Source organism: Conger conger, unplaced genomic scaffold, assembly GCF_963514075.1.
Source record: "Conger conger unplaced genomic scaffold, fConCon1.1 SCAFFOLD_109, whole genome shotgun sequence".
In the NCBI taxonomy this organism is placed as follows: domain Eukaryota; kingdom Metazoa; phylum Chordata; class Actinopteri; order Anguilliformes; family Congridae; genus Conger; species Conger conger.
In genome coordinates this window covers 56,566-84,469 of record NW_026890532.1, presented here as the reverse complement: position 1 = coordinate 84,469, position 27,904 = coordinate 56,566, and the positions used below count along the sequence as shown (strand labels likewise).

The 27,904-nt window shown below is 42.9% G+C and overlaps 1 protein-coding gene and 1 pseudogene across 1 annotated transcript; both read right to left on the bottom strand.

The window, feature by feature from the left end:
• Nucleotides 1-522: 522 nt before the first annotated feature.
• LOC133120643 (desmoplakin-A-like) lies at nucleotides 523-13,027 on the bottom strand. The gene is made up of 6 exons (XM_061230353.1): nucleotides 12,859-13,027; nucleotides 10,323-10,407; nucleotides 5,890-6,062; nucleotides 4,232-4,355; nucleotides 2,570-3,340; nucleotides 523-2,422 (listed from the first exon to the last, which is right to left on the bottom strand). The coding sequence occupies exons 2-6, from the start codon at nucleotides 10,335-10,337 to the stop codon at nucleotides 1,172-1,174; spliced, it is 2,334 nt and encodes a 777-aa protein (XP_061086337.1). The 5' UTR covers nucleotides 10,338-10,407; nucleotides 12,859-13,027; the 3' UTR covers nucleotides 523-1,171.
• Nucleotides 13,028-15,280: 2,253 nt separating this feature from the next.
• Nucleotides 15,281-27,034, bottom strand: LOC133120642 (desmoplakin-A-like; annotated as a pseudogene).
• Between the last annotated feature and the right edge of the window lie 870 nt (nucleotides 27,035-27,904).

Sequence of the window (27,904 nt, the reverse complement as noted above, 5' to 3'; positions counted from 1 at the left end):
AAGAAAAAAAGTGTTGAGACCATGTTGTACTTAATATGGCATTAAGTATGTCTTACACCAGCATTCATTTAAGAGAATACTTCTTTTAAAAAAATCATCTGTGCAAACTATAACAGAAATTCTGCCAAAATCACAGATGTCTGTGCTGGATTTCAGTGTTTCAGCAGCAGAAGGCCAATTCATTTGTTTTCATCAGCCGATGATTGGTTACAATTGACAGTTTGCTGCTGAGGCTTAATTTGTGGTTGATAATGTGGCCCTCGAAGACTTCATTTTGACGCCCTAAACAACAATAATAAGCAAACTTTAAACTAAGCTTTTGCCACTGCCAGGGAGAATTCATTCAAGTCTATTAAAAGAGGGTGGATGGTTTTGATCAAGAAATAAATGAGACAAAAAAACATGAATGAAGCACTGCACTCACTTTGTTAGTGGTTTAAAACCTTTTATTTTTTATACATACAAAAGCACACCAAACACTAGAAGTGCATTTGCGTAAATGTGTTTGGTTAGTTTGGCTATGTCTAGGAAACTGAACCATGTTCATTGTGTAACAGTAGTGTTTTAGAGTGTGCAGGTCCATAGAAAAGGCACGGCACTTAACATTTTTATGCTATAATGATCAGAGAAAGCAGTACAATAAAAATGAACCTCCTCCAAAGGTGCTTAAACATAGAAAATGTTGCTCTCTCATACATTTAAATGTCTTTTATTTAAAAAAGGAGAGGAAACAGCGTGCCCTCCTCATATACATATATTTTCCATTTTATTAAGACTGAGAAAGCAGAGAGGGTTACAGATAGAGATGGAAACACAGAGCAAAAAGTGTCATGGTGGGGAATTCAACCCACAGAAGTACTGGGGATATTAGCGTACAGCTGATGGCCGCCCTAGGGACTACGCCACAGTTTCCCACTTAAAAAAATAAAAATGTCAATATTCCCATATTCCTCATCAGTGAAAAAATACACCAACACATTAAATGCATTAACATCAGAAGCTGGATATAAATTGTGCTAAATCAAAGTAAGCATTTTTATTCTTACCACTAAATGATACCAGTCTACACCTAAGCTTGCCTAAATATTGTATGATCATAAATCTCCCAACCGCCCCCCACCTGCCTTCTATCCCTGGTTTCAATGCACCAGTTTCTCACTGTGAAAAGATTTTAAGAGGTGGAGCTAGTGCTGGTGGAGGAGAGGCTGGAGGTGGTGGTGGTTTGGATAATCTTCCTCCCGTTGTCCTCCTCTACCATGGCAACATCCTCTGCACAAGTGGAAGTTATGGACAGGTCCATGTTACTCTTGTTGAGGATCTGGTCGGCGAACTTGGTGAGGGTGAGTGCCCCAGAGTGGTACTGATCAATGGTGCTCTGGCTAAGCAAGCCCTTGTCCAGGTAGTCCTGGATGTCATACCGTTTCTCAGTCTTCTGATCCACCACCACCAGGCGGATGGAACTATCGGCTGCCAAGATGATGATTCCCTCCCACTCGCACTCTTGCTCTCGCATCCTCAAAATCCTGGACTCCTTCTTGTCCCAAAGGGGAAGTAGAACCAGGCCGGTCTTCTCATCAGTGATGCACCTCTTCATCAGCTGCAGGTAAGTAAGGTTCTCCTCTGTGTTGGGGTCAAAGAAGCCCTTGGTGTCATCCCCTTCATCGGCCAGTATGTCATTCATCTCCTTGTTAAAATATCCCCGGCGAAAGGCTTCGTCCACATCAATGCGGTGGTTCTTTTTGGGGTCGATGATACCACCGCTGGCAATTTGAGCCTCAAGCAGGCGGATTCCATGCCCTTTCTCTATGATGCCTTTCTCAATGGCCTGGAAGAGGGAGATGATGTCGCCTGTGTGTGGATCCTTGTAGCCTGTGACGGCGTTCTCAGCCGACAGCAGCTTGGACTTAAACTCCTGACCTATCAGGTTCCTCTCACATGCCTCCTCCACAGGCAGGAATAGGTTGTTAAGGGGGTCAATCATAAAACCAGAGGCAGCTTGTGCTTCCAAAAGCACTAGGGAGGTGCCTTGGCGGAGAAGGCCCTCCTTCTTAGCCTGGTAGATGGGGAGGGTCCTGTTTTCCTTCTCAAGAAAGATTCCTGCGATGCAGCCTGACCCCTGTAGGTATGGCCTTAGCTTGCTCTCAATATCCTCGATGGTGAGCTGGCCCTGAGCAATCTTCTGGACGTCTGAGGAGTTGAGGAGTTTGGACTCTACCAGGTCAGTAATGGAGACCGATCCACGGATTCCAGACACTGTCATCTCTTTGATAGTGATTACACGGTGGTGAACCTTTATTCTCTCTTCTAAATGTTCCAGGCGCTTCTGGAACAACTTAAGCTCCCTCTGTTGTAGCTCAGAGATCTGCAACTGGCCCTTGTAGCGGTCCTCCAAGACCCTCAGCTTGGTTGTTAGCGTCTCAATGTCATGATTCTTCTGGGTCAGCCCCTGCTCCACCTTCTTGTTGATGGTCTGTAGCTGCACCTCAAATGAGGATATGCAGGTGGAGGTATGGCTGTATTCCTTGTTGCCATCCTCCAAGGCCCTCAGCTTGGCCATTAGCATCTTAATCTCACACCAAAGGGATTCGTGTTCTTGCTGCAACTTGCCCTTGTCAGTATCAGATTTCCGCTCATATTGGCTCTTCCAATCCTCAAAGACCTTCAGGAGCTGCTTCAGCTCGTCTTCATTCTTCGGGACCCGTCCCTTCTCTAGCTCATCTCTGATCCAGGCCAGCTCAGACACTACATTCTCAAAGCTCTGCAGCTTGGTTGTTAGCATCCCAATCTCATGATTGTTCTGGGTCAGCTCCTGCTCCACCTTCGTGATGTTGGTCTGTAGCTGCTCCTTAAGGGAGGATATGTAGGTGGAGGTATGGCTGCATTTCTTGTCGCCAACCTCCAAGGCACTCAGCTTGGCCGTAAGCGTCTTAATCTCACTAGTAAGGGGTACGAGTTCTTGCTGCAACTTGCCCTTGTCAGTATCAGATTTCCGCTCATATTGGCTCTTCCAATCCTTCCATAGCTTCTCCAGCTCATCTTCTTTCTTCTGGGCCCGCCCCTTCTCTAGCTCATCTCTGATCCAGGCCAGCTGAGATACTACCAACACAGAGCTCTGCAGCTGGCCCTTGTAGCGGTCCTCCAAGGCCGTTAGCTTCTCAATCTCACTCCTAAAGGATTCAAGTTCCTGCACCTTGCCCTTCTCAGTATCATATTTCAGCTCATATAGCTTCCAGAGCTGCTTCAGCTCATCTTCATTCTTCTGGACCCGCCCCTGCACTTGCTCCACCATCCTGAGGCTTTCCTTCTCCTGCAGGAGCTCCTTGTAGCACATCTGGTACTCCTGCATTAGGCCCGAAGTATGTAAATTAAAAAAAAGAGTGATGACAGTTACAATCATTTGAAGATTCATGATATACGCGCAAAGGCTTATAGGGCCCTTCTGATATCCATACTGTATCATTGTTTTAATTACATCAATGTTAGCATTTTAATTAGCAGACTAATAGTTTGCTATTTGAAATATCAGATTTGCTGATTCTCTCATTCCATACTCTCAATTTGTAATATGTCAATATGTCATGTAATGGCAATGTATTTAATTGCCATTTCAACACAGTACAAACTTGGATATGCCTACATTTATCCACTTTGAATGGCTGTGTTTGTACTGTGTAAAATCCAGCTATGACCAGCTTGAAATACCAGCTGCCAGCTGTTTCAAAATCTCGCTTGAGCTGTTTTTTTGCGTCATGAAAGTAAATATAAAGCAGTCATTTCTGCTTGCTATTCCAGGATTTGTATGATCACATTCTACAGATTAGTTTAGGAGTTCATCTGAAATCACATGAATTTTGACATATCCCCCAAAGCATTGTATGATGAAATGCCATGAAGGTTGCAAGCTACGAGTGACACAACTGCAGACAAACTGCTTGACAGCTAAAAAATGCAGTGGATATGCTACAGCAGCAGAAGACCAATAAGTCTAATAAATACCTAATAAAGTGCTCACTGAGTGTATATAATATGCATTATACATTAGAATTGAATATGTATGTTATCATATTATAAAGACATGCTTAAGACAATGAATTGCTTATCTGGAAAAAACATTATTTTCAAAATGTCCTGCAGGTCATCCTCTGCATTAATATATAAGAGCCCTGCCTATAGCATGGCACTGGACGTGCTTTGTAGGCTCTGACACATAAATGACCGAATGGCTGGCTACCTTCAGGGCGGCCCGAGAGTCCTCCAGAGATGAGGTCTCCTTCTCGGTCAGACGGGCCTCATGCACTTTGACAATGTCCTCCGCCTGGAGCAGGCTTTGCTGTAGAGCCTGCAGTGCCTTCAGCCTGCAGAAAGGGGGCGCCAGAGGCTCAGACACAAGGCTAACGGCTCCTCACACATACACACTCCAAACTTTCTCAAACTAATTGATGCATATTACATTGAAGACATAGTAGATTGAAAGCAAAAAATAATAATTCTACAGAATGCATATATAGCCAAGTATTGATAAAATATACATATTGCCATGTTAATGTTGATGTGAAAGCCCTTTCATTTCTCCTATATTGTAAGTCACTTACAATAGTAAGAGCATTGTCTATGTGATTGTAATATTATGCATAGAAGATAGAACCTATTATTTCTTACAATATCACAATACATTATAAAATATAACAAACTATAGAGCATACAGTAACACCTCAAAAGTTTCCCAACTTTTATCGGCTCATTCAACAACTACCGGCCTGTCTCTCTTCTTGCCTTTCTGTCTAAAACTCTGGAACATGCGGTCTGCTCCCAACTGTCAACTTATTTTCTCCAGAACAATCCCAACCTGTCCGGCTTCAAGAGTGGCCACTCCACTGAGACCACCCAACTCGCGGTCACTAAGGCACTCCACTCCAGGCCAAATCCCTTCTCCTCTGTCCTCATCTTCCTTGACCTGTCGGCTCCCTTCGATACAGTCCACCATTGTGCACTCATCCCTGACTGGGATGGGTCTCACAGTATCTGTACTTGGATGGTTTTCTTCCTACCTCTCTGGTCGTTCCTACCAGGTGGCCTGGAGGGGCTCAGTCTCTGACCCACACCCCCTACAAACTGGAGTCCTGCAGAGCTCAGTTCTTCTTCTCTTCTCTCTATACACCATGTCTTTTGGCTCTGTTATCTCTTCCTATGGCTTTTCATACCATTCTTATGCCGATGACACTCAACTCTTTCCTTCCCTCTCAATACCCCGGGAACCACACAGATCTCTGCCTGCTCTCCCTCGCTCCACATGTATCCTCCACTGCCAGAACCTGCAGGTTCTTTCTTGCTCCCTACACCCCAGCAAGACCACTGCCAGCTCCGGTCGCCCTGTGGTTCTCTCACTACGAGCCCCTTGGCAGTCGAGCAGCACGTTCAAGCCTGTTTTCTGTTCTGGTTCCTCAGTGGTGGAATGACTTGCCTGCCACTGTCAGGATAGCAGAATCCCTCCCCATATTTCAATACAGACTAAAAACACACCTTTTCAGACAATACCTTCGTCATCCCTCTTGATTCCCTGCCCCCCCCCCCCCCCCTTCCGATATCTCTCTTGTCTAACCCTAACCCTAACCCTTAAAAAAAAAGGCACTTATGATGACTGTCTTTTTGTTTAGAACAGCCCTTCATGCATATTTTACTAGCTATGGATTTGATGCTCTTAACCTTTCAAAGAACCTATGCACTTGTAAATCGCTTGGGATTAAAAGCCTCTGCCAAATGACTAAAATGTTAATGTAAATGTCATTCCATTGACCCTTTCCATTCCACATTGTCGCTAAACTGCTGGCTGAAACCACAGCTTTCCAAGGAAAAAAGCTGCAGTCGATGCAGACGTGCCACTGCTCCCACCTCTCTATGTAGGAGGAGGAGAAGCCCTCCAGGCTCTCTATCTTCTGGTTGATGAGGTTGAGCTCAGAGCGTAAGAATTTGGCCTTGTCCGTGTCCTTCATCCCGTCCAGCTGGATCAGGATCTTCTCCCTCAGCCCCATATACTCGTCACGGATCGTGTCCTGGTGGATGCCCTGTAATTCCCAAACCATGAAAATAAACACTGAATTGCATTACCCCACATCAAACTGTATAAATTTAGCATTTAACTCTGATCCTGAATGATGAATTAGACCAAGTACATTACAAATACTGAGGAACACATTTACAAGAGTGAAGTTATTACGAACACGTCTTTAGCGTTGCTTCGATCAGGTTCTATGGACAGGCAATCCATACAGACAAGCAGTAATGGCCTTGTTGCCTTGATATTCGGGTAAGGTCTTGCATCTAACCACAGGTTTTGATTTTATGCTTCACATCACATGTCATCTTAGGCCAAAAAAAGTGATTCCGGACTAAATCCAGGGTATGATCAGTGCCCATGTGACCCAACTCATCATGCAGACTCTTTAACACATCAGTTCGGAGCTTCTTAGGTAAGACAAGCTGGTAATTTGTTTGATCCTGTTATTCTTTTCCTGCCATCTTGTAGCTCTAGATGATCCAACTCTGAGAAGGTAAGGTAGACTGGGGAGTGCTTTTCTCACTGAAGAACTTCCCTGATACATGGGTCAGCTGATTGCAACTTCTTGATTTCAGCACAAGGCAGATTGTAAATAACCTATTAATCCACCACTGTTCTCATTGTGTCTAACTGTCAGATATAGCACTTGGATGCATTGTCAATGATCCAACATAGGCAATGTCAACATCAGCAGCAAGTTTGGTCAATTTGATGAGATGACTCTCACAAATGGCTTGAACCACATCAACGCTAATTTCTCCAGGATCACCGGAGTTTACCAGATGACCTTATTCAAGATACGTTCCTGTTCTTTCTGGGATGTGAAAACGTTCGATAGTCCTCCATGTGGTCGTCAGGATAAACTATCAGCGTCGTTGTTCAGCTTTCCAGCTTGGTATTGCAACTTTAAATTATATGTCAACAGAGCGGCTAACCATCTGGAACTGGTTGCATCCAATCTTGCAGTGGAAAGTACATAATGGGATTGTTATCCTTTACTACAGTAAATAAACTGCCGTAAAGATAATCATGAAACTTTTTAGTTACAGCCTATTTAGGGGCTAAAAACTAGTTTGTGGGCAGGGTATCTGGATTCACTGTGTGAAAGTCCTCTACTAGCATAGGCAACGATTCTCAGGTGCCTGTCCTGTTCTTGGTAGAGGGCAGCGCCTAACCCAGTAGTGCTTGCGTCTGTATATAAAGTCTATGGCAGCTGTCGATTAGCAAAAGCCAGCACTGGCACAGTTGTCAGTTCCCTTATGATCAGGTCGAATGCCTCTTGACATGCGGTGATCCACCTGCCACAAAATGGCTCTTTTCGGTTGCGATATTGCCCATTGTTGACCCTCAAGTTCTTCCTGGTAGGTGGATATCCAGATGTCAAGTCGTTGAGAGGCCGTACTTTGTGTGAAAAGTCCTTTATAAATCTTCTGTAATAACGGATGAATTCAAGGAATTAAACTCTTTCAGGTTTGAACTTGGTGTGACACTATATGGCACAAGTATTTGACTGATGTCTACGTAAAGATGCATTTTTCCGGGGCTAGCTTTAGGCTATATTCTCTGATTTAGACTCTCTGATCACTTCTGCGCTAAGCAGTTCTTGGAGATGTTTTCCAACAGCTTCTCTGTCCTCAGGATGTATAGGTATACTGCGGTCTAGACAGAAGTCTTGACTATTAGTCGTCCAGGCAAGGGGGAAGAAGACGGATGTTCCACAATGGCCCATTAGTCAGAACACGTTTGTCGGATGGTGACTGACGCGCATAAAACCAGACTGTCCAGCTGGAATCACCCTTGGGTCCTTCCCGGGGAGTCTCAGCAGCCCTTTAGGGGGACTACAGCTCATTAGCTAACTCTGGCGCATTTACATTGATGTGAAAGCTGAAAATGTTGATTAATGTGCACTGTCCCTGATAAATAAATAAATAAATTACATTTCCCTCAGTGGTCTGTTTTTGTCGCATTTGCCAGACTTTCAGGACTTGCTTGTATCCAAACTTTGGGGAAACTCTCTGACGATTTTGCACTTTGGAGTAATCTTTGTGCAGCTCATCTTGCAATCCCGTATCCAGCAAACAGTTACATTTTCTACCTGCTATTTGTATCTGAGCGGAACACTTTTCACCAACTAATCCATTGGGTGGCTGACAGTGTGCCGTCTAGGCTTTGAATCAGCTAGCAGGATCTTGGTGCGTTTAGGACATTCATTGGTAACATCATTCCCCATTCACCCCGTAACAGGAACTGCTCCTAGTTTAAAGGAGCTCGACTGCAGTACGACTGCATGATTCCCACTCAGACTGTCTTTCTTCTTCTTGGCTGCTAATGCAGGATTGGGGTCATTTTCACAGGAAGTGGTGACGTGGCCATCTTCACCACATTTGAAACAGTACCAGGGTTGGGGTTTGACACTTTGCTGTTTGTCTGTAGCTCTGGACTCTGCTTTTGCGTTTGCGTCAGCTTTTCCCTACTTGACTTGACAATAACATGGCTAGAGCTAGCGTCTGTGTGTCTTGTTTGCAGTCAGAGTTGCAAGTTGACTTTGGAGCTTGGCAATTTGTTTTGTCTTCTTCGGTATTTTTTCTGCGGGATTTTGTTTGTCATTCTGTGTCCAAATGTTACATTCATAACACTGTAATTGCCCACCAATTTAATCCTATTTTTGCATGAATTAAACAAACTATTATTCCTATTTTACTTATATCATTACGTTTACTGTTAAAGGTAAAATAGGTAAGATTTTTGTGTTAAAACATTGTTACAAGACCAAACCCTTCCTATCATTGAAAAAGGCTCAGAAATCATACATATTGTACCTTTTAACACTAAACAGTTCAAACAATCAGTATACACAAACACAAGAAATCACTTTGTTTCTTTCCTTAAATTCTCGGTCTCTCAATTTGCTAAGTTTGTTTCAATAACTCAATTCTCAATTAGTTCAACAATACCAGGGCTACCTTCAGCCCCGACAAAACGTAGCAAAACGTTTATTTAAACAGAAAGGGTGTGGCGCGTTCAACATCCTGTTGCAAACCATGGGCGGACTGACTGACGTAGTATGGTTTGCTCCTATGGCTCCTATGATTCAGGCTAGACTCCCGACACACCCACCAAACGGAAGCAAACATACCTCAAAGCCTGTTGCAAAACGTTGCTCACCGTTGGGAGAAAACATATCGTTCAACACAGAAATGATAGCAAAACGTTTTCAGATACCCCAGATTGCCAGTGAGAGAATCTGCTGATCTCATTGCACACGCATTGAGGAATGTTCTTCTCCTGGGAGGCTCGTTTCACACAATCAATACAATAAAAATATAAACTTAACTATAAACTATAAGCAATTCCTTTGTTAAATCAACAGAAAAAATGGCGTGTTTATTCACTCTTCAGTTTCACTGCAGAGAGTATTGGAGCTACTTAGCTCTTGGTACTGTTATCAACCGGTAAAACGGGTACGTATACGGTACAATTCGGTCATAAATAGTTTCTGTTTCGTATTTATCTGTAGTCTTAAATCTTTTTTCTTTGCAGCTCGCATGAACACATCTGGAATGCAGCTAACTCACTCTTCTTCTTTGCTTTTCTCTAGCTATCGGGGATCTGTTCTGGCATATCGTAGGGTTTTTTTTTTCTCCACAGGGTGGAGCTCTAACATGGCACATGAGCCTAATTGGTCATTTTGCTTCAGCAATCATATTTCGTTTTATGATATTGATTATTTCTAGAATTATTCTCTTTATTTATATGTATTTATTTATTTAATGTAATTTTGTTATTAGATATTTAGATAAAATCGAATGAACTTGTAATCTTGCAGGTCCACAGGAGGATGCATTGTAAGCCTGTGTCACACTGGTATAAGCACCACTGAGCATTACCTCATCACAATAATCTCTCAGTCACTCCTCAACACACATCAGCACACAACAGCACTTTAACATGGCTCTCTGACAAATAGTGTTGATCAGACATTTTGGACTGACTGCTGGCATTTTGTCAACTGCCAAACCTGAAGCAGCTATAGCTCTAGCTATAAGGGTTTTGGAAACTTTGCTAGTGTGACCTAGAACACTGTTTGCTGTTAATATAGGCCTAAATTGGATTGGTTACAAAGGAGTATGTCAACAATATAAGCAAGGAGAAAATAAATATTTTGAACAGTAAAACATTTATTTGTTGACATATAGTATTTCTAGTAGTAAAAACAGTTTACTACCCTCCACTGGATAGTAGGTATACACACTTTAGAAGAACTTACAGTCTGAAGACTCATGTCTGCTTTGGCCAGATATTCCTTAAATTGAGTCAGCAGGAAATGTGTTTTCTGATGAAGGGCCTGCACACTGAAGGGGAAAAGCAAAAGCAAAGATGAATAACCAACCATTATAGATACATGTCATCACTTCTATGAACAATATCCATCATAATAATTTCATGTTACCATTGAATACATGGATTTACAGCCACCAATGCGCCAAACAGTAGCGGGCAGGATTAGCTTCATGGCATGATTTTTCATTTGATAAAACATAAATATTTATGTCAACAATGTTTCATTTAAAACAACATCTAAATACTACTACTACTACTACTACTACTACTACTACTACTACTACTACTACTACAATAATAATAATAATAATAATAATAATAATAATAATAATAATAATAATAATAGTAATAATAATAATAATAATAATGCGGCTGGAATTTACTGCATTGCATTTTGCTCGTATGATAATTTTAACCACACATTATCAATATGCTTACATCGAATGAGTGTTATTTTCTGCACGTCGAAATACCCAGAAAAAAGGGACCATGCGTGTGTGACAGTAACCACCTGTCACACAAAAACTAATGGGGAGCTATAACAAAAATGCTTTTAATGAAACACTGAAACACGTATATCTTTTTATAAATAATGCTTACGTTTTACTTTAAGCGAATTCGATTAACCAAAATTAGACAAAAATTGTTGTGCCACAACATAATCATGATTATACAGGTGCCACCAAGGGCAACATGAAAAACGTTATTTTTAAGAAACGAAATTTACGGTGCATAAAATGCATTACAGCTGCGCATTGATATTTAATGGAAAAGAGCGACTTCTCCATACCCTCTAAGTCCCCCTTCATGTCCCGCGCCATATGCCACTTGCTGTGATAATGATCCGTCCATCATTTCTGTGTAGTATTTATTACCGCCTGCGTGCCCCTCAGTCGTGCATCTAGCACCGGACAGATCGGACCGGGAATTGGTTATCGTACTCGTAATTTTTAATCCAACGTCTGTCCTAGGAAATTGTACATTTTAAATTAGACTTTATATGGAGAGGGAAAAAGATATTTCACCGTAGCATTCCCGTGAGCTCACCTTCCGAGCGCCTAGACTGATTCGCAAACACGGAGAGCCTCTCATCCAGTTTTCACAACAAGTATTAAATTGTACTCACTTTAAGATTTTGCTGATATGGAGTCGCGATTTAACCGTTTCAGTTTTGCAGCTTTCTCTTTTAATGATAGAATATTGCCACGTTTCTAGCTGAATCGATGTGGTTAGCCACATCATGAATTTAATAAAGACCCAATAGTTCCTTAAATGGGGATACATTCGTGTTTATCTTGTGTTGAGCGTAATGTGTTTAATATGTTTGTTTTGTTGCCAAGTGAAAAACAAGGAATTATTCTAAATATATCGACATGCAATCAATCAAAGTCTATGATTTTCAGGTAATATTGATGTTGTGGCTGATTGGTGTATTTGAGAGTTTTGAGAATGTCCTACAGCTAGCCAACGCCCAGTGCTCGCTCTTCTTTTGTGCTTTCTGTCCCATATTTGGAAGGGCCAAATTTACATGGGAACATTTCTGTGTCTGTATCGTACTTTTCAATCATATCGGCTCACAATGTGCACATTAAGACATCTGAAGTTGTATGTGCATGGGAAGACTGACTAAGGCAAGCATTGGCCACACCATGTTATTACACTTTTAATTTCTCCAGAGGCAGGTATCAGCTGTCATTTATTTACATTCAACTTTTCTATGACAAGCCACCCTCAACTCAACTGCAAGTGAAGTTCCAAATAATTTTGCTTTTGTCTGATGGCAACTAGATAGCGACAGAACAGGTTAAGTTCTCCATTCCCAAATTTGGTCTTGGCCAATAAGTGGCCAGTCAGGCAGAAGCTTCAGACAGATGATGTTCTACCCCACCGTTTTCAGGCGCCTTCAGCCTGCTTTACCTCATAGGGATGTGGAACTAAAACCTCACTCTCATCACTCACTTGATTAGAGACAAACCATCTACTTAACCCCCCTATAATGTTAAGAGTTTATGACCACCTTTATATTTGGGGTGAAATTGACCCCAACAGTTTAAATAAACGCAAAATGATTACACTTTGTGTGTTGCATTCTTATTGTCTCCCAAATGGCTAGCCTTTATCGATAAATATGAAAAATATTTGAGAAACATCTCATTTTAGAGTGTGAGGTACATTAAGTGAAAGTTTTGCACCAGTATGTGAAAGTGCCACCAGAATCATCCACAGAAATCTGAGATAAAAATGAAAATGGTTGTATATTTTCAGACATTTTATACAGTTACAGAGGGTTAAAATAAGCCTATACAACACATGCAAAGTTGTTACAGGACTTTTGTTTAGAAAATAGAAAAACCATACAGTATCAAGATTTATAAAAGGTTAACTGGTATTTTAAAGATGTCAAACTCTGAATGGGGTCAAATTAACCCCAAATATAAGAAGAGGGTTAACATTGTTATTACCTGTGATGAAGTACACTGTTACCTTACCCTGTCTTCACTTGGATCACAGTAGACAGTAGATGGCAGAACAGCACTTTTGGGATGGTACAGAAAAAAAGCAAGATGACGTAAAGTCGACTTTATATGGAGAGGGAAATAATACTTCACCGTTTCAGTCCCGTGCGCTAACCTTTGCCGTCTCCGAGCGCCTAGACTGATTCGCAAACAGGGATGAGTCCGGTTTTGTCAATCAAGACCACACCTAATGAGCTCTCATGTGATGATAGTAACTGCCCCCCACCTGCGTACACACTTCCCGTTTGGCCTGGGGGAGGATGATACGCTGTGGGCTTACATCTAGCCCACTAACAATAACTAGAGATTTGCATGTCCGAAAGAAAATGCGGCAAATTGCTATTTATTGCCTCGCAGGCTTCCATGAGCACACAGCTCATTTGCAATCGCATTTTAAGATTAAGCAGATAAAGATTCAATGGAGATGAGCCTGCATAATAGAGTGCAAAACTGTAGTCGGTTTGCTGTGCTTCAGGTGCTGTTCGAACATCCTGAATGGGCACTCGCTATGTGTTCGAACGCTATCCTATGCATAGAAGCTGAACTGAAATGTATTGATCCCTTTGTGTATATTCCAATATCATCCATATCTGCCCTCTAAAGCCTCTCCCCATCGTGGGTAGTTTCAATTAATTGATCATTTTACTTTGTCCAGCAAACAAATTCATGCTCCCAAGGCCAGCAAGTAGACTAATTGGGACACCACGTGTACTAGTTTATTGTTTTCCTTTTTTCTATGAACCCTGTATAGGGTATTAAGCCTCCAAGGTTAAAATAGTTGTTTTAAAAAATGTGCCTGCGTGTGCGCGCGCGCGCATGTATGTATGGCGCCCCACCCAGGTAAGTGGAATCCCGCTGCCACTGATCAAATGAAAAAAAATAAAAATTAAAAATAACTCCAATAGGCTCCCGAGGCACAATACTGTCAGCAGCCTTCTTGGGAATAGGTGTGTTATAAGTTAACAAATAAAAACCTAGGGCATAGCCACTAGACATAAACACTGACAGTTTTTTAATTATGTCTGTTCCACAGAAGCTCCAAACTGATACCAGGGATTTGGCTCTCAATGAAATGATAATAATAATGCGGCTGGAATTTACTGCATTGCATTTTGCTCGTATGATAATTTTAACCACACATTATCAATATGCTTACATCGAATGAGTGTTATTTTCTGCACGTCGAAATACCCAGAAAAAAGGGACCATGCGTGTGTGACAGTAACCACCTGTCACACAAAAACTAATTTGCTTGCTACAATGATAAATGAGAACCTATGATGAAGTACACTGTTACCCTGTCTTCACTTGGATCACAGTAGGCAGTAGCCGACAGAACAGCACTTTTGGGATGGTACAGAAAAAAGGCAAGATGACGGAAAGTAGACGTTATATGGAGAGGGAAATAATAGTTCACCGTTGCACTCCCGTGCGCTCACCTTCGCCGTCTCCGAACGCCTAGACTGATTCACAAACACAGATGAGCCCCGTCTTGCCAATCCAAGACCTTACGAGCTCTCAAGCGGTGATAGCAACTGCCCCCCCCCCCCCAACTGCGTACACACTTCCCGTTTGGCCTGGGGGAGGATGATATACTGTGGGCTTACAATTAGCCCACTAACAATAACTAGAGATTTGCATGTCCTTCAGAAAATGCGGTAAATTGCGGCAAATTGCTATTTATTGCTAGCACTGTTAATACTATCGTGTTTAAATATTAGCATTTACAAGTTTGTGTACATAATAAAGTGGAGTGAACTCTACTCGAACGCTAAGTTCCTCATTTAAGGAAATCTTGTGTCTTGTCGTTGTGATAACAATTAACGATAGACTCCCGAGGAATAATACTAGCACTGTTCTGTCGCCAGCCTTCTTGGGAACTGGTGTGCCTTAAGAGAAAAAAAAAACGTAGGGAATACCCACTAGACATAAAACACAGAATTAGTGACCAATGTATTACGTCATAGGCCTTCAGGATTTGCAGTGCACTGCACATAGATTTCTTGTTTTTCAGCTTTGTGTTCAATAACGCTATGGACTCCATCTGGGTGTGACCACACACTAGGGCATTCCAGCACATCATTTCGGTCACAGCATTCACAACCATCTCTCCAGATGCTCATTCAATGAATCAGACTAAATGTCAGAATGGGGAAGAAATGTGATTTAAGTGAGTTTGATCGTGGAATGATTATTGGTGCCAGATAGGGTGGATTGAGTATCTCAGGATCTGCTGATCTCCTGGGATATTCACGCACAACAGTCTTTAGAGTTTGCAGAGAATGGTGAGAATAACAAAAAACATCCAGTGATCCAAAAAACATCTTGGCCAGGAGAGTGGCAACGCTACAAGTATGACCCCGACCAATCATCGTATGCTGCCATGATCACAATCTTGTGTGAGTTCATAGGTCCTCGGGGAGGAGGGTAAAGAGATCTTGAGCACTCTGTCATCCAATTGACCTATGTCCAGGAGCACGTCATTGACCGTTGTCAGGAGTGTCAAACTAGGTAGGAAAAAAGAAAAAAATCTGACATGCTAGACATTTTGTTGGGGTGTCGTGGGGCGTCCCAGACGCCACATCACTGATGTCACACTACAAGGGGTGAAGCCGCCCGTCCGTCGTTCCCGATGTTCATATTCGGACCTCATGCTGGAAATTTGTCAGCGGCTACAAAATCATGTCAAATTTGGCATAACCCAGTTTTCATTTTAAAAAAGTGAACAGAACAGATTACCACCAGGAAGCCGTTCATACTCTGCACTGTACGTGAAGCTAAATCCTGCTTTTAAAAGGTTATATAAGGTAAGTAATAAAACTCTCCAAGTTACCATTGGGTGTGTCACTTAAGTGCCACCAACATCACTTACAATATACCTTTTGTAAATGTTTTGGCATCCATTCAAATGTATTGTTAAAATAAAACGATAGTAACATACTTCCTCTTGTCTTCATAATGACCAATTACCAGTCACAGCATGCCAGTCTTGCGTAGATAGAATATTAATAGAGTTTAGCTTTGACATTCCAACACAGCTGTTACAGCAGGCATTGCACAATGTAGCCTATTTAATTCAAAATATGCATTTGTGAAAGAAATGTATTCTTTCACAAATATTTAGCCAGCTATTTTCCTCCAAGACCATCCCTAGATTTTTTCCCCAAATCTTTAATAGATTTCAGTTATTTAATCTAGACCACAATTTATTTACGAACGGACAGCACTCTGAATTTGTACATATTTAAAAAACTCTGTATAAGGAATACCAAATTATTAAATCAATGAATGATTTTAATTGCTTGTTTTTATGAAACAAATCTATAAATTGTTTTATACCCATGTTTGTCCATGTGCATATATTAATTGATGAAGTGTTTGTTCAAATCAGGATTCTGATGGATAGGACAGTAGGTTGAAGTACACGTGATAATACCAAACTTCTTAGCAAAATCCTTCCATGCTAAAAGTGTGTTGAAAACAGTAAAACATTGATCCATGTTTTTTATCTTATTGAAGTGTTTTGTGAATATAAGAGAATCCAAGGGCAAGGGATCAAAAAGGTTAGCTTCCATCTGGACCCACCGTGAGTCCTGTCTCACCAACGACCATGACACCATTTTGAAATATGTTTGTTCAGAGATTTTAAAAAGCTGCAGATAAGTAACATGTTCAGTAATGTAATCTTGGGACAATTTCATTCGTATAACATTTATTATTCCCCAGAGAGATGGTAGTGGACCAATTATACAGATCTGTTCTAATTTTATCTATGAGAGGGATATAGTTTTCTTTGAACAGATTATCTAAATGCGGTGTAATATTTATTTCCAGATATTTAAAACTCTGTCCAGTGAAAAAGACTGATTCATTCATATGCAACCGGATACAGCTGGTGGAGGAGAGGCTGAAGGTGGAGGAGGTGGTGGTGGTTTGGATAATCCTCCTCCCGTTGTCCTCCTCTACCATGGCAACATCCTCTGCACAAGTGGAAGTTATGGACACGTCCATGTTACTCTTGTTGAGGACCTGGTCAGCGAACTTGGTGAGGGTGAGTGCCCCAGAGTGGTACTGATCAATGGTGCTCTGGCTAAGCAAGCCCTTGTCCAGGTAGTCCTGGATGTCATACCGTTTCTCAGTCTTCTGATCCACCACCACCAGGCGGATGGAACTATCAGCTGCCAAGATGATGATTCCCTCCCACTCGCACTCTTGCTCTCGCATCCTCAAAATCCTGGACTCCTTCTTGTCCCAAAGGGGAAGTAGAACCAGGCCGGTCTTCTCATCAGTGATGCACCTCTTCATCAGCTGCAGGTAAGTAAGGTAAGCTGGGGTCAAAGAAGCCCTTGGTGTCATCCCCTTCATCGGCTAGTATGTCATTCATCTCTTTGTTAAAGTATCCCCGGTGAAAGGCTACATCCACATCAATGCGGTGGTTCTTTTTGGGGTCGATGATACCACCGCTGGCAATTTGGGCCTCTAGTAGGCGGATTCCATGCCCTTTCTCTATGATGTCTTTCTCAATGGCCTGGAAGAGGGAGATGATGTCGCCTGTGTGTGGGTCCTTGTGCTTGTCCTAGCCTGTGACAGCCCTCTCAGCTGACAGCAGCTTGGACTTAAACTTAAACTCCTGACCTATCAGGTTCCTCTCACATGCCTCCTCCACAGTCAGGAACAGTCTTGTTAAGGGGGTCAATCGTAAAACCAGAGGCAGCTTGTGCTTCCAAAAGCACTAGGGAGGTGCCTGGTCGGAGAAGGCCCTCCTTCTTAGCCTGGTAGATGGGGAGGGTCCTGTTTTCCTTCCCAAGAAAGATTCCTGCGATGCAGCCTGACCCCTGTAGGTATCTCTTTAGCTTGCTCTCAATGTCCTCGATGGTGAGCTGGCCCTGAGCAATCTTCTGGACGTCTGAGGGGTTGAGGAGTTTGGACTCTACCAGGGCAGTAATGGAGACCCATCCACAGATTCCACGCACTGTTATCTCTTTGATAGTGATTACATGGTGGTGAACCTTTATTCTCTTTTCTAAATCTTCCAGGCGCCTCTGGAACAACTTAAGCTCCCTCTGAAGCTTCTGTTCAGAGATCTGCAACCGGCCCTTGTAGCGGTCCTCCAAGACCCTCAGCTTGGCTGTTAGCTTCTCAATCTCATGATTGTTCTGGGTCAGCTCCTGCTCCACCTTCTTGATGTTGGTCTGTAGCTGCTCCTTAAGGGAGGATATGTAGGTGGAAGTATGGCTGCATTTCTTGTTGCCATCCTCCAAGGCCCTCAGCTTGGCCATTAGCGTCTTAATCTTACCTCTAAGGGATTCAAGTTCTTGCTGCAACTTGCCCTTGTCAGTATCAGATTTCAGCTGATATTGGATTTTCCAATCCTCAACAACCTTCTGGAGCTGCTTCAGCTCATCTTCATTCTTCTGGACCCGTCCCTTCTCTAGCTCATGTCTGATCCGGGCCAGCTCAGACACTACCTGCTCAAAGCTCTGCAGCTTGGTTGTGAGCGTCTCAATGTCATGATTCTTCTGGGTCAGCCCCTGCTCCACCTTCTTTTTGATGGTCTGTAGCTGCACCTCAAATGAGGATATGCGGGTGGAGGTATGACTGCATTTCTTGTAGCCAACCTCCAAGGCCCTCAGCTTGGCCGTTAGCGTCTTAATCTCACTAGTAAGGGATTTGAGTTCTTGCTGCAACTTGCCCTTGTCAGTATCAGATTTCCGCTCATATTGGCTCTTCCATTCCTCAACAACCTTCTGGAGCTGCTTCAGCTCATCTTCATTCTTCTGGACACGTCCCTTCTCTAGCTCATCTCTGATCCAGGCCAGCTCAGACATTATCCGCTCAGAGCTCTGCAGCTGGCCTTTGTTGCGGTCCTCCAAGGCCGTTAGCTTCTCAATCTCACTCCTAAGGGATGTGAGTTCCTGCACCGTCTTGACCTTCTCAGTATCATATTTCAGCTCATATCGCTTCCAGAGCTGCTTCTGCTCATCTTCATTCTTCTGGACCCGCCCCTGCACTTGAGCCACCATCCTGAGACTTTCCTTCTCCTCCAGGAGCTCCTTGTATTAGGCCTGATGTATGTAAATTAAAAAAAAGAGTGATGACAGTTACAATCATTTGAAGTTCATTGAAGATTCATGATATAAGAGCAAAGGCTTATAGAGCTCTTCTGATATCCATACTCTATCATTGTTCTAATTACATCAATGTTAGCATTTAAAGGTAATTCCTCTCTCTCTCATTCCATAGTCTCAATTTGAAATATGTCACATCGAAATGAAGGTAATGGCAATGTATTCAAACTGGCATTTCAACACAGTACAACCTTGAATATGCCTACATTTATCCACTTTGAATTGCTGGGTTTGTACTGACAAGAATGATGCACATTCTTCCAGCACAAACAGGCAGAGATACTACCCTGGTGTAAAATCCAGCTTTGACCAGCTTGAAATACCAGCTACCAGCTGTTTCAAAACCTCGCTTGAACTGTTTTTTGCAACAGGGTATGTAAAAGACAATTAAACAAGCAAACAGGTGTCCTGAGTGGCATGTCATGAAAGTAAATATAAAGCAGTCATTTCTGCTTGCTATTCCAGGATTTGTATGATCACATTCTACAGATTAGTTTAGGAATTCATCTGAAATCACATTAATTGTGACATTGTATGAAGAAATGCCATGGAGGTTGCAAGCTACAAGTGACTAACTAAACTAACTGACAGCTAAAAAATGCAGCGACCTCACAAATTATTCAAATGCATGCCACCAAGCATGTGCTCTTTTGTGATGAGACAAAAAAGTGGAAAAATCCATAAGGAAGCAGCCATGGTCCAAATTTGGAAAGAATTTAATAATAACTCAAATAATAACACAGCCGCTTGCTTTAGGATTGTTTCATTTACTGCTTTCAACCTGTCCCTTTCCTTCCATATATAGGTGGAGTTCTGGGTGTCATTATTCTCCTTCCCCTCCTTTAGCTCATCACTCACCTGCCTGAGGGCCCTCAGCTCCTCCTCCAGTCGCTCCTTAGTCATGCCCTGGAGCCTCTGGATCCCCCTGCTGTGGTCGTTGAGCATCTTGCTCTGCTCCTCAATGGTCTTGTAAAGTGTCTCATAGCGGATATTGACCTCTCGGACCTGTGGCTGCTCCTGGGTGAGCTGCTGTTGCAGGGCCTTCAGCTCGGCGGTCAGCCTGTCCAGCTTCTCTGTGGCAGCTCTGTAGTCCCTCAGGGCTTTGTCCAGGCTTTCCTGGAGACTCCGCAACTCCTGCTTGGAATCCAGCTGGTAGCGGGCCAGGCTGTCTGCCAGGTACTGGTTTGTCTGGGACCAATACTGAGCCAGAAGCCATCTTAGCTCTTCTTCCAAAACTCCAGTTCCCACCTGAGTGATTAGAAATGGAGGCTTTCCATGAGACACATCTCACACAAGTGTGATAACACACACAAATGATCAGGGAAGCTCGCATCGTTTACACATATGTATCTTATAATTGTAAAGTCAAATTTTAAGTGATTAGATTGCTAAATGTTTTGTGAGTAGATATATTGAATTTACAGTACTGTGCAAAAGTTTTTGGCAGGTGTGAAAAAATGCTGTAAAAAAGAATGCTTTCAAAAATAGAAATGTGAATAAATTAACAAAATGCAAAGTGAGTGAACAGAAGAAAAGTCTAAATCAAATCAATATTTGGTGTGACCACCCTGAGTGTATATAATATGTATTATACATTAGAATTGTATGCTATCATATTATAAAGACATGCTTGAAACAATTTTTTATCTGGAAAATGGCTAACATTTTTTACAAAATGTCACGCAGGTCATCCTCCCTGCATTAATATACAAGAGCCCTGCCCCTACAATTATTTACTCCCTGTCTCCACTCTGTACCATACTGTACCTTCAGCAACTGCATGTTATTCTGCAAATCCCCCAGGAACTTGTAGTAGTCACCTGAGTGGGTGAGGAGCTCGATGTACTTGGCCTGGATGTCAGTAGCCTGGAGGAAGGACAGCAGGTCTCTCATTACACAAGCCTGGGCAGCACAGTGGCACAGTGAATAGCACTGTTGCCTCACAACAAGAAGGTCCTGGGTGTGAATGCTGGCCTGGGCCTTTCTGTGTGGACTTTGCATGTTCTCCCCATGTTTCTGTAGGTTTCCTCCCACAGTATAAAGACATGCAGGTTAGGCTACATGGGGGGGCATTAACAGGGCACAATATGCGGCAGAACACCTCCACAGGTCTCTTGCCTTTCGAGGTTCAGTTTGGGTACCCTCCGCCACTGTTCCCGGAACTGGAGTCAGGGGGCGAAGTGCCCTCTGCTGAGGTTTTTGTTTGGTGGTGTCGGGCCACCTGGAGGAAGGCGCGGACTGCGTGCCTAAGGGCTACAACCAACCAGAAGAGGCTGGCTGACAGGCGTCGCCGGTCGGCGCCATCCTATAGGGTGGTGCAACGGGTGTGGTTGTCCACGCGCGATCTGCCATTACGGGTGGAGTCACGCAAGCTCGCTCCTCGTTTCGTGGGACCATTTTGATCATTACTGTGCGCCTCCAACTTCCCCGGTCCATGAGAATCCACCCCACGTTCCACATCTCCCACCTCAAAACGGTATTGATAAGTGCGCTGGCCCCGGCGGAGGTTCCCCCGCCACCTCCACGGCTTATTGACAGGGGTCCAGTCTATACGGTGCATCGCATCCTGGCTGAGCACTGCGTGGGCAGGGGCAAACAATACCTTATTGACTGAGAGGGTTTTGGTCCTGAGGAGCGCTCTTGGGTTCCCTCTCGGGACATTTTGGACCCAGAGCTTATTCGTGATTTTCACAGGCAGGGGGCTGAAGGAGCGTCTGAAGGGAGTCTAACACAGGGGACTATGGATTGACAGAGGAGGTCTGCCTTCCTCATTAGAGATCATTTATCATTCATTCATATAGTCTTTTTCTGTCCAGACAAGTCAGTTCCTGGGTTCAGCAGTTCAATCTTCTGAGAGGGTGACAAGGGTGGCTCAATGATTTCAGAGAGTAAACTACAGTACATCCCACCCTTTGGAAACCATCATAGTAAATTGATCTTGCATTTGCTAAAATGAATGTCTTGTTTTTCTTTGAAATAGTTCTGTTATAAAATTAATGGATGCTTTCCTGTCCTCATAATGCATAAGGAGGTTAGGAGAGGGTCAGGCAACACCTATAGTACCTTAATCTTATCAGCAGCAGGGTGATTATAGTTCAGATGGTTTTTCACATTTTCACTGAGTTTATTTAGATCCTTTTCTTTCTTCTCCAGGTCACGCATCAGCCTCTGAGAAAAAAACAAAACAAACATTTTTAAATCACTTCAAAATTTATACTGTATCGAGTGAGTGCTGGTCAACCTGGATTGTATGTAATTATGGATGCAGCCTGGTTAAAGGCAGGTGGCTCTGGGATGGGGAACTCTTACCAAGTAGCTATCCTGCTTCTTGGGGATATAGTTGTCAATATTTTTGTCACCCCAGTCAAACACTAGCTCCTCTTCCTTACGTTCCTTCACCTATATGATCTCCCCGGAGATATCCTTGAAGATCTTTGATAGGTCTTGAAGCTGGTTGGACCTGCTCCAGGACATTTTCTGAAAAATTTCATCAATATACAGATGGATGAATGGATTTAGTCATTAAATAAAATGACAAATAAATGTATATGTCATTTTAAAATAAATTTTATATTGTAACTAAAATACATTATCACAATATGTTAAAATAGGTAGTTATGGGTGTTGATATACAACCTCAACAGCATCTAAAGGCACACTATGCAGGAGAAGGGAAATGGCCAGGGGTTGGGGCCTGTGAGACATCTAGCTTTATAGGTAAGGTCGTGGAGGACCAGCTTGTGTCTGGCAGACATTTTGTGAATGGCTGAATGCTGGTTAGCCCCCTCTAACATTGGAGCACAGTCAACATTTAGAGCATTTAGAATAAATAATTGGGCTGATTAAATTGTTCAGAGTTTGATAAGAAATCCAGGGACAGAACTTCTCTTATATCTTAAAACAATTAAAACAGCAAACGCTTGTTCAAGCCAAGAAAGCACATAGTCAGTACCAGCTCGGTCCGGGCATGCTCCACCTCCGGGCTCCTCTGGATGGAGCTGTGGAACTTGTTGTGCTTCGTCATCTGCTGCGCGATGGTGTCCTGGTCATCGCCCCAGGGAGAGGTCTCTATCAGGCGCTGTGGAGGACACAGGCACACAGAGCATCCGTCAGCAGGAAGCTCCCAGCTGTAAAACCCAGCTATGCCAGCTCAAACAGCTTGACAATTGAGCTGGTCATATGCTGGTCTACCTGAGTATAAGCTGGTTAACCAGCATGGCCAAGCTGGTCATGAAGCTGGTCTAGCTGGGTATGAGCTGGTCGACCAGCTGTTTCAAAAATAGCTTGAGCTGGTCAAACCACGTCATGCTGGGAGCTAGTCTGAACTGGTCAACCAGCTACCAGCTGTTTGAAAATCTAGCTTCAGTTTTTTCAGCAGGGCTCTCTACTATAGGAAGCTCAAACTCACTCAAACACTACACACAGCAAAAATATCCGCCTCTTCATTCGACAATACACACATGGCAACTTTTTCATTTAAAGCCAATGAAATATCACAACTAAGTTAACAAAGGCCTTTCATTTGTGTCAGATTTTTGACACTTTGCATTACTAAAATAATAATTAAGTCCTCACAGACCCCCCCCCAGGGGATTGATGCACTATTTTGGTCAGAACATGGGGGAGAGACACAGTGTTAGAGTAAGTAGTCTCCCAGATGAACTCCGGCACCTCAATGCCCTCTAGGGCTGGAGCTCTGCACACTAGATTTAATTAATCTGAGCATTACTGTTCTAATCACAAGCCTCTAGATGGCAACACAAAGCCTTTCACTCCCCAGACTCTTATCAGCACAGAATTATACTACTTGTTCTACTTGGGACTCATCATTCAATAGAACATTATCCCAAAAGGCTTGGGGATCATCCAGATGTTTCTTTGCAATTGTGAGAGGAGTACTGATGTTTCTCTTGGATAGTAGTGGTTTCTACCTTGCTATCTCTCATGAATCCTTTCTTGGTTTGAGTTTTGATAACAGCTGAAGTTTCTGTTCTGCCTCTTGCCCTAATCCCACAGCCCACAAATTAACATACTTAACAGTCTACACGGCGGTGTGAGGAAAACTAAAACTTTTGAAACTTTTTTTGAAAGAAAAAAATTAATTTGCCTTGATGAGTGGAAATAATGAGAGTTTGAGTGAAAACAGGGAGGAGAGAGGAAGTTAAATGTGTGAGAGAGAAAGTGAAAGAAAGTGGGATGTAAAGAGAGGGGGAAGGGAGAAAGTGCTGTTAATACAGGCTTAAATTGGATTGGTTACAAATAAGTATGTCAACAATATAAGCAAGGACCAAAGGATTATTTTGAACAGTAAAACATTTATATGTTGATATATAGTCTTTCTATTAGTAAAAACAGCATACTTGCCTCCACTGGATAGTAGATTTAAACACTTTAGTAGAACTTACAGTCTGAAGACTCATGTCTGCTTTGGCCAGATATTCCTTAAATTGAGTCGGCAGGATTTGTGCTTTCTGATGAAGGGCCTGCACACTGAAGGGGAAAAGCAAAAGCAAAGATGCATAACCAACCATTATAGATACATGTTATCACTTCTATGGACAATATCCATCATAATAATTGAATGCTCTAGCTGGGCTGCTAGCAGTACTCTAATTGTATACATGGAGTTACAGCCACCAATGCGCCAAACAGCATTGTTTGAGAAAGCAGGATTAGCTTTCTCATGGCATGATTTTTCATTTTCATAAAACTATATTGATGTCAACAATGTTTCATTTAAAAAGCATCTAAATACTACTACTGCTACTGCTACTATTATAACAATAATAATAAAAATCAAAATGACAGGAACAACAACAACAATAACAATAATAATTCTAATAATAATAATAATAGGGCGGCACTGATGGTCCTGGGTTTGAATCCCGGTCGGCCGGGGCTCTCTGTGTGTAGTTTGTATGTTCTCCCCGTGTTCGCGTGGGTTTCCTCCGGGTACTCTGGTTTCCTCCCACAGTCCAAAGACATGCAGGTTAGGCTGACTGGAGAGTCTAAATTGCCCATAGGTACGAGTGTGTGAGTGAATGGTGTGTATGCCCTGCGATGGACTGGAGGGTGTATTCCTGCCTTTCGCCCAATGTATGCTGGGATAGGCTCCAGCCCCCCTGTAACCCTGTTCAGGATAAGCGGGTTAAGATAATGGATGGATGGAAAATAATGATAATAATAATAATAATAATGTGGCTGGAATTTAATGTATTGCATTTTGCTCTATGATCATTTTAACAACACATTATCAATATGTTTACTTAAAATGAGTGTTATTTTCAGCACGTGGAAATACCCAGGAAAAAAAGGGACCATGCGTGTGTAACCACCTGTCACACAAAAACGAATGGGGAGCTACAACAAAAAAACTTTTAATGGGCTACCGATATTTCATTTTAATAATATTTTTAAATAAATATTTTTTATATTTTTTCTAAATAATGCTTACTTACACAGGGGCCTATGTGTAATGTCTTACTTTAAGCGAATTCAATTCACCAAAAAAATTGTTGTGCCACAACATAATCAAGATTACACAGGTGACAGAGTACAATCAAGGGCGACATGAAAAGCGTTATTTTGAAGAAACAAAATTTACAGTGCACAGCATATATTACAGCTGCGTATTGATAGTTCACGAAAAAGAGTGACTGCTACATACCCTTCATGCCCCCCTCCATGTCCCGCACCATATCCCCCGATAGTCTTGCTGTGGTCCAAGACGCTGGATCCGTCCATCATTTCTGGGTAATATTTATTACCGCCTGCTTGCCTCTCGGTCATGGAGCTAGCGCTGGACTGGTCTGACCGGGAATTGGTTATGGTGCTCATAGCATGGAGTTAAGACTCCGTAAAAACTCATTTAACTGTCCTAGGCAATTGTACATTTTAAAGTTGACTTGGAAAAAATACTTCAGCAAAGCGCTCACCTTCGCCGTCTCCGAGCGCCTAGACTGATTCTCAAACAAAGAGAGTCCCGTTTTGTCAATCAAAACCACACCTTACGAGCTCTCAAGTGGTGATAGTAACTACCCCCCACCTGCGTACACACCTCCCGTTCGGCCTGGGGAAGGATGATACGCTGTGGGCTTACAGCTAGCCCACTAACAATAGCTAGAGATGTGCATGTCCGAAAAGAAAATGCGGCAAATTGCAATTTATTGCTACCACTGTTACGAGTATGGTGTTTAAATATTTGCATTTACAAGTTGGTGTACCTAATAAAGTGACCACTTGGTGAACTCTGCAAGAAGGCAGAGGCTATTGCGAGAGTCGCAGGTTTTCTGTTTCTCTTATCTTTTGTGTTTCGACCCTATGAAGAGAAGCTGAACTGAAATGTATTGATCCCTTTGTGTATATTCCAATATCTTCCATACCTGCCCTCTAAAGCCTCTCCTTATCTTAGGTAATTTTAATTAATAGATCATTTTACTTTGTCCAACAAACAAATTCATGCTCCCAAGGCAAACAAGTAGGCTAATTGGGACAACCTGTTTACTATTTTATTGTTTCCCTACATAAGGTATTAAGCCTCCAAGGTTAAAATTTTTGTTAAAAAAAATATTGACTCCCGAGGCGCAATGCAAGTACTGTTCTGTCGGCAGCCTTCTTGGGAATAGGCGTGTATTATGAGTTAACAAAAAAAAAAAAAAAAAAAAAAAAGTTATGAATTATTTCTGTTCCACAGAAGCCCCAAACTCATAGCAGGGATTTGGCTCTCCATGAAAAGATCTTCATTGGGCCCCGCCACCAGATTCCCCCCACACTCTACCCCAATATGGCAGCCCTGCCCTTGCTACAGTGATAAATGAGAACCTATGATGAAGTACACTGTTACCCTGTCTTGACCTGGATCACAGTAGACAGTAGACGGCAGAACAGCACTTTTGGGATGGTACAGAAAAAAGGCAAGATGACGTAACGTAGACGTTATATGGAGAGGGAAATAATACTTCACCGTTGCACTCCCGTGCACTCACCTTCGCCATCTCCGAGGGCCTAGACTGATTCGCAAACACGGATGAGTCACGTTTTTCAAATGAAGACCACACCTTACAAGCTCTCAAGTGTAACTGTCCCCCCTCACCGATGCCCCCGTTTGGCCTGGGAGAGGATGATACGCTGCGGGCATATTTTCTGTAGTTTGTCAGGAGACATTTACATTTACATTTACATTTTAGTCATTTGGCAGAGCTTTTAATCCAAAGCGACTTACAAGTGCATAGGTTCTACCATAAGTCAGAGCATCACATCCAGAAACTAGCAAAATACACAGGAAGTGCTGTTCTAAACATAGTTGTCATCAGAAGTGCTTTTTTTTTGGGGGGGGTTAGACAAGGATAGGGATATCAGAAAGGAGGGGCAGGGGAAATCAGGAGGGAGGACTAAGGTAGAGCTTGAAAAGGTGGGTTTTGAGTCTGCGTCGAAATAGGGGGAGTGATTCTGCTGTTCTGACAGTGGTAGGCAAGTCATTCCACCACTGAGGAACCAGAACGGAAAACAGGCGTGAACGTGCAGCTCGACCGCCAGGTGCACGTAGAGAGGGAACCGTAAGGCGACCAGAGCTGGCAGACCGGAGTGGTCTAGCTGGGGAGTAGGGAGTGATCAGGGATTGTATGTAAGGTGGGGCAGTCCCCTTAGCAGCCTGAAATGCCAACACTAGGGCCTTGAAACGGATGCGTGCGGCAATGGGAAGCCAGTGGAGGCCAATGAGAAGCGGGGTGACATGAGCCGACCTGGGCTGACTGGTGATCAGGCGGGCTGCAGTATTCTGGACCAGCTGGAGGGGCTTGATGGCACACGCTGGGAGACCGGCTAGGAGGGAGTTGCAGTAATCCAGGCGGGAAATGACGAGCGCC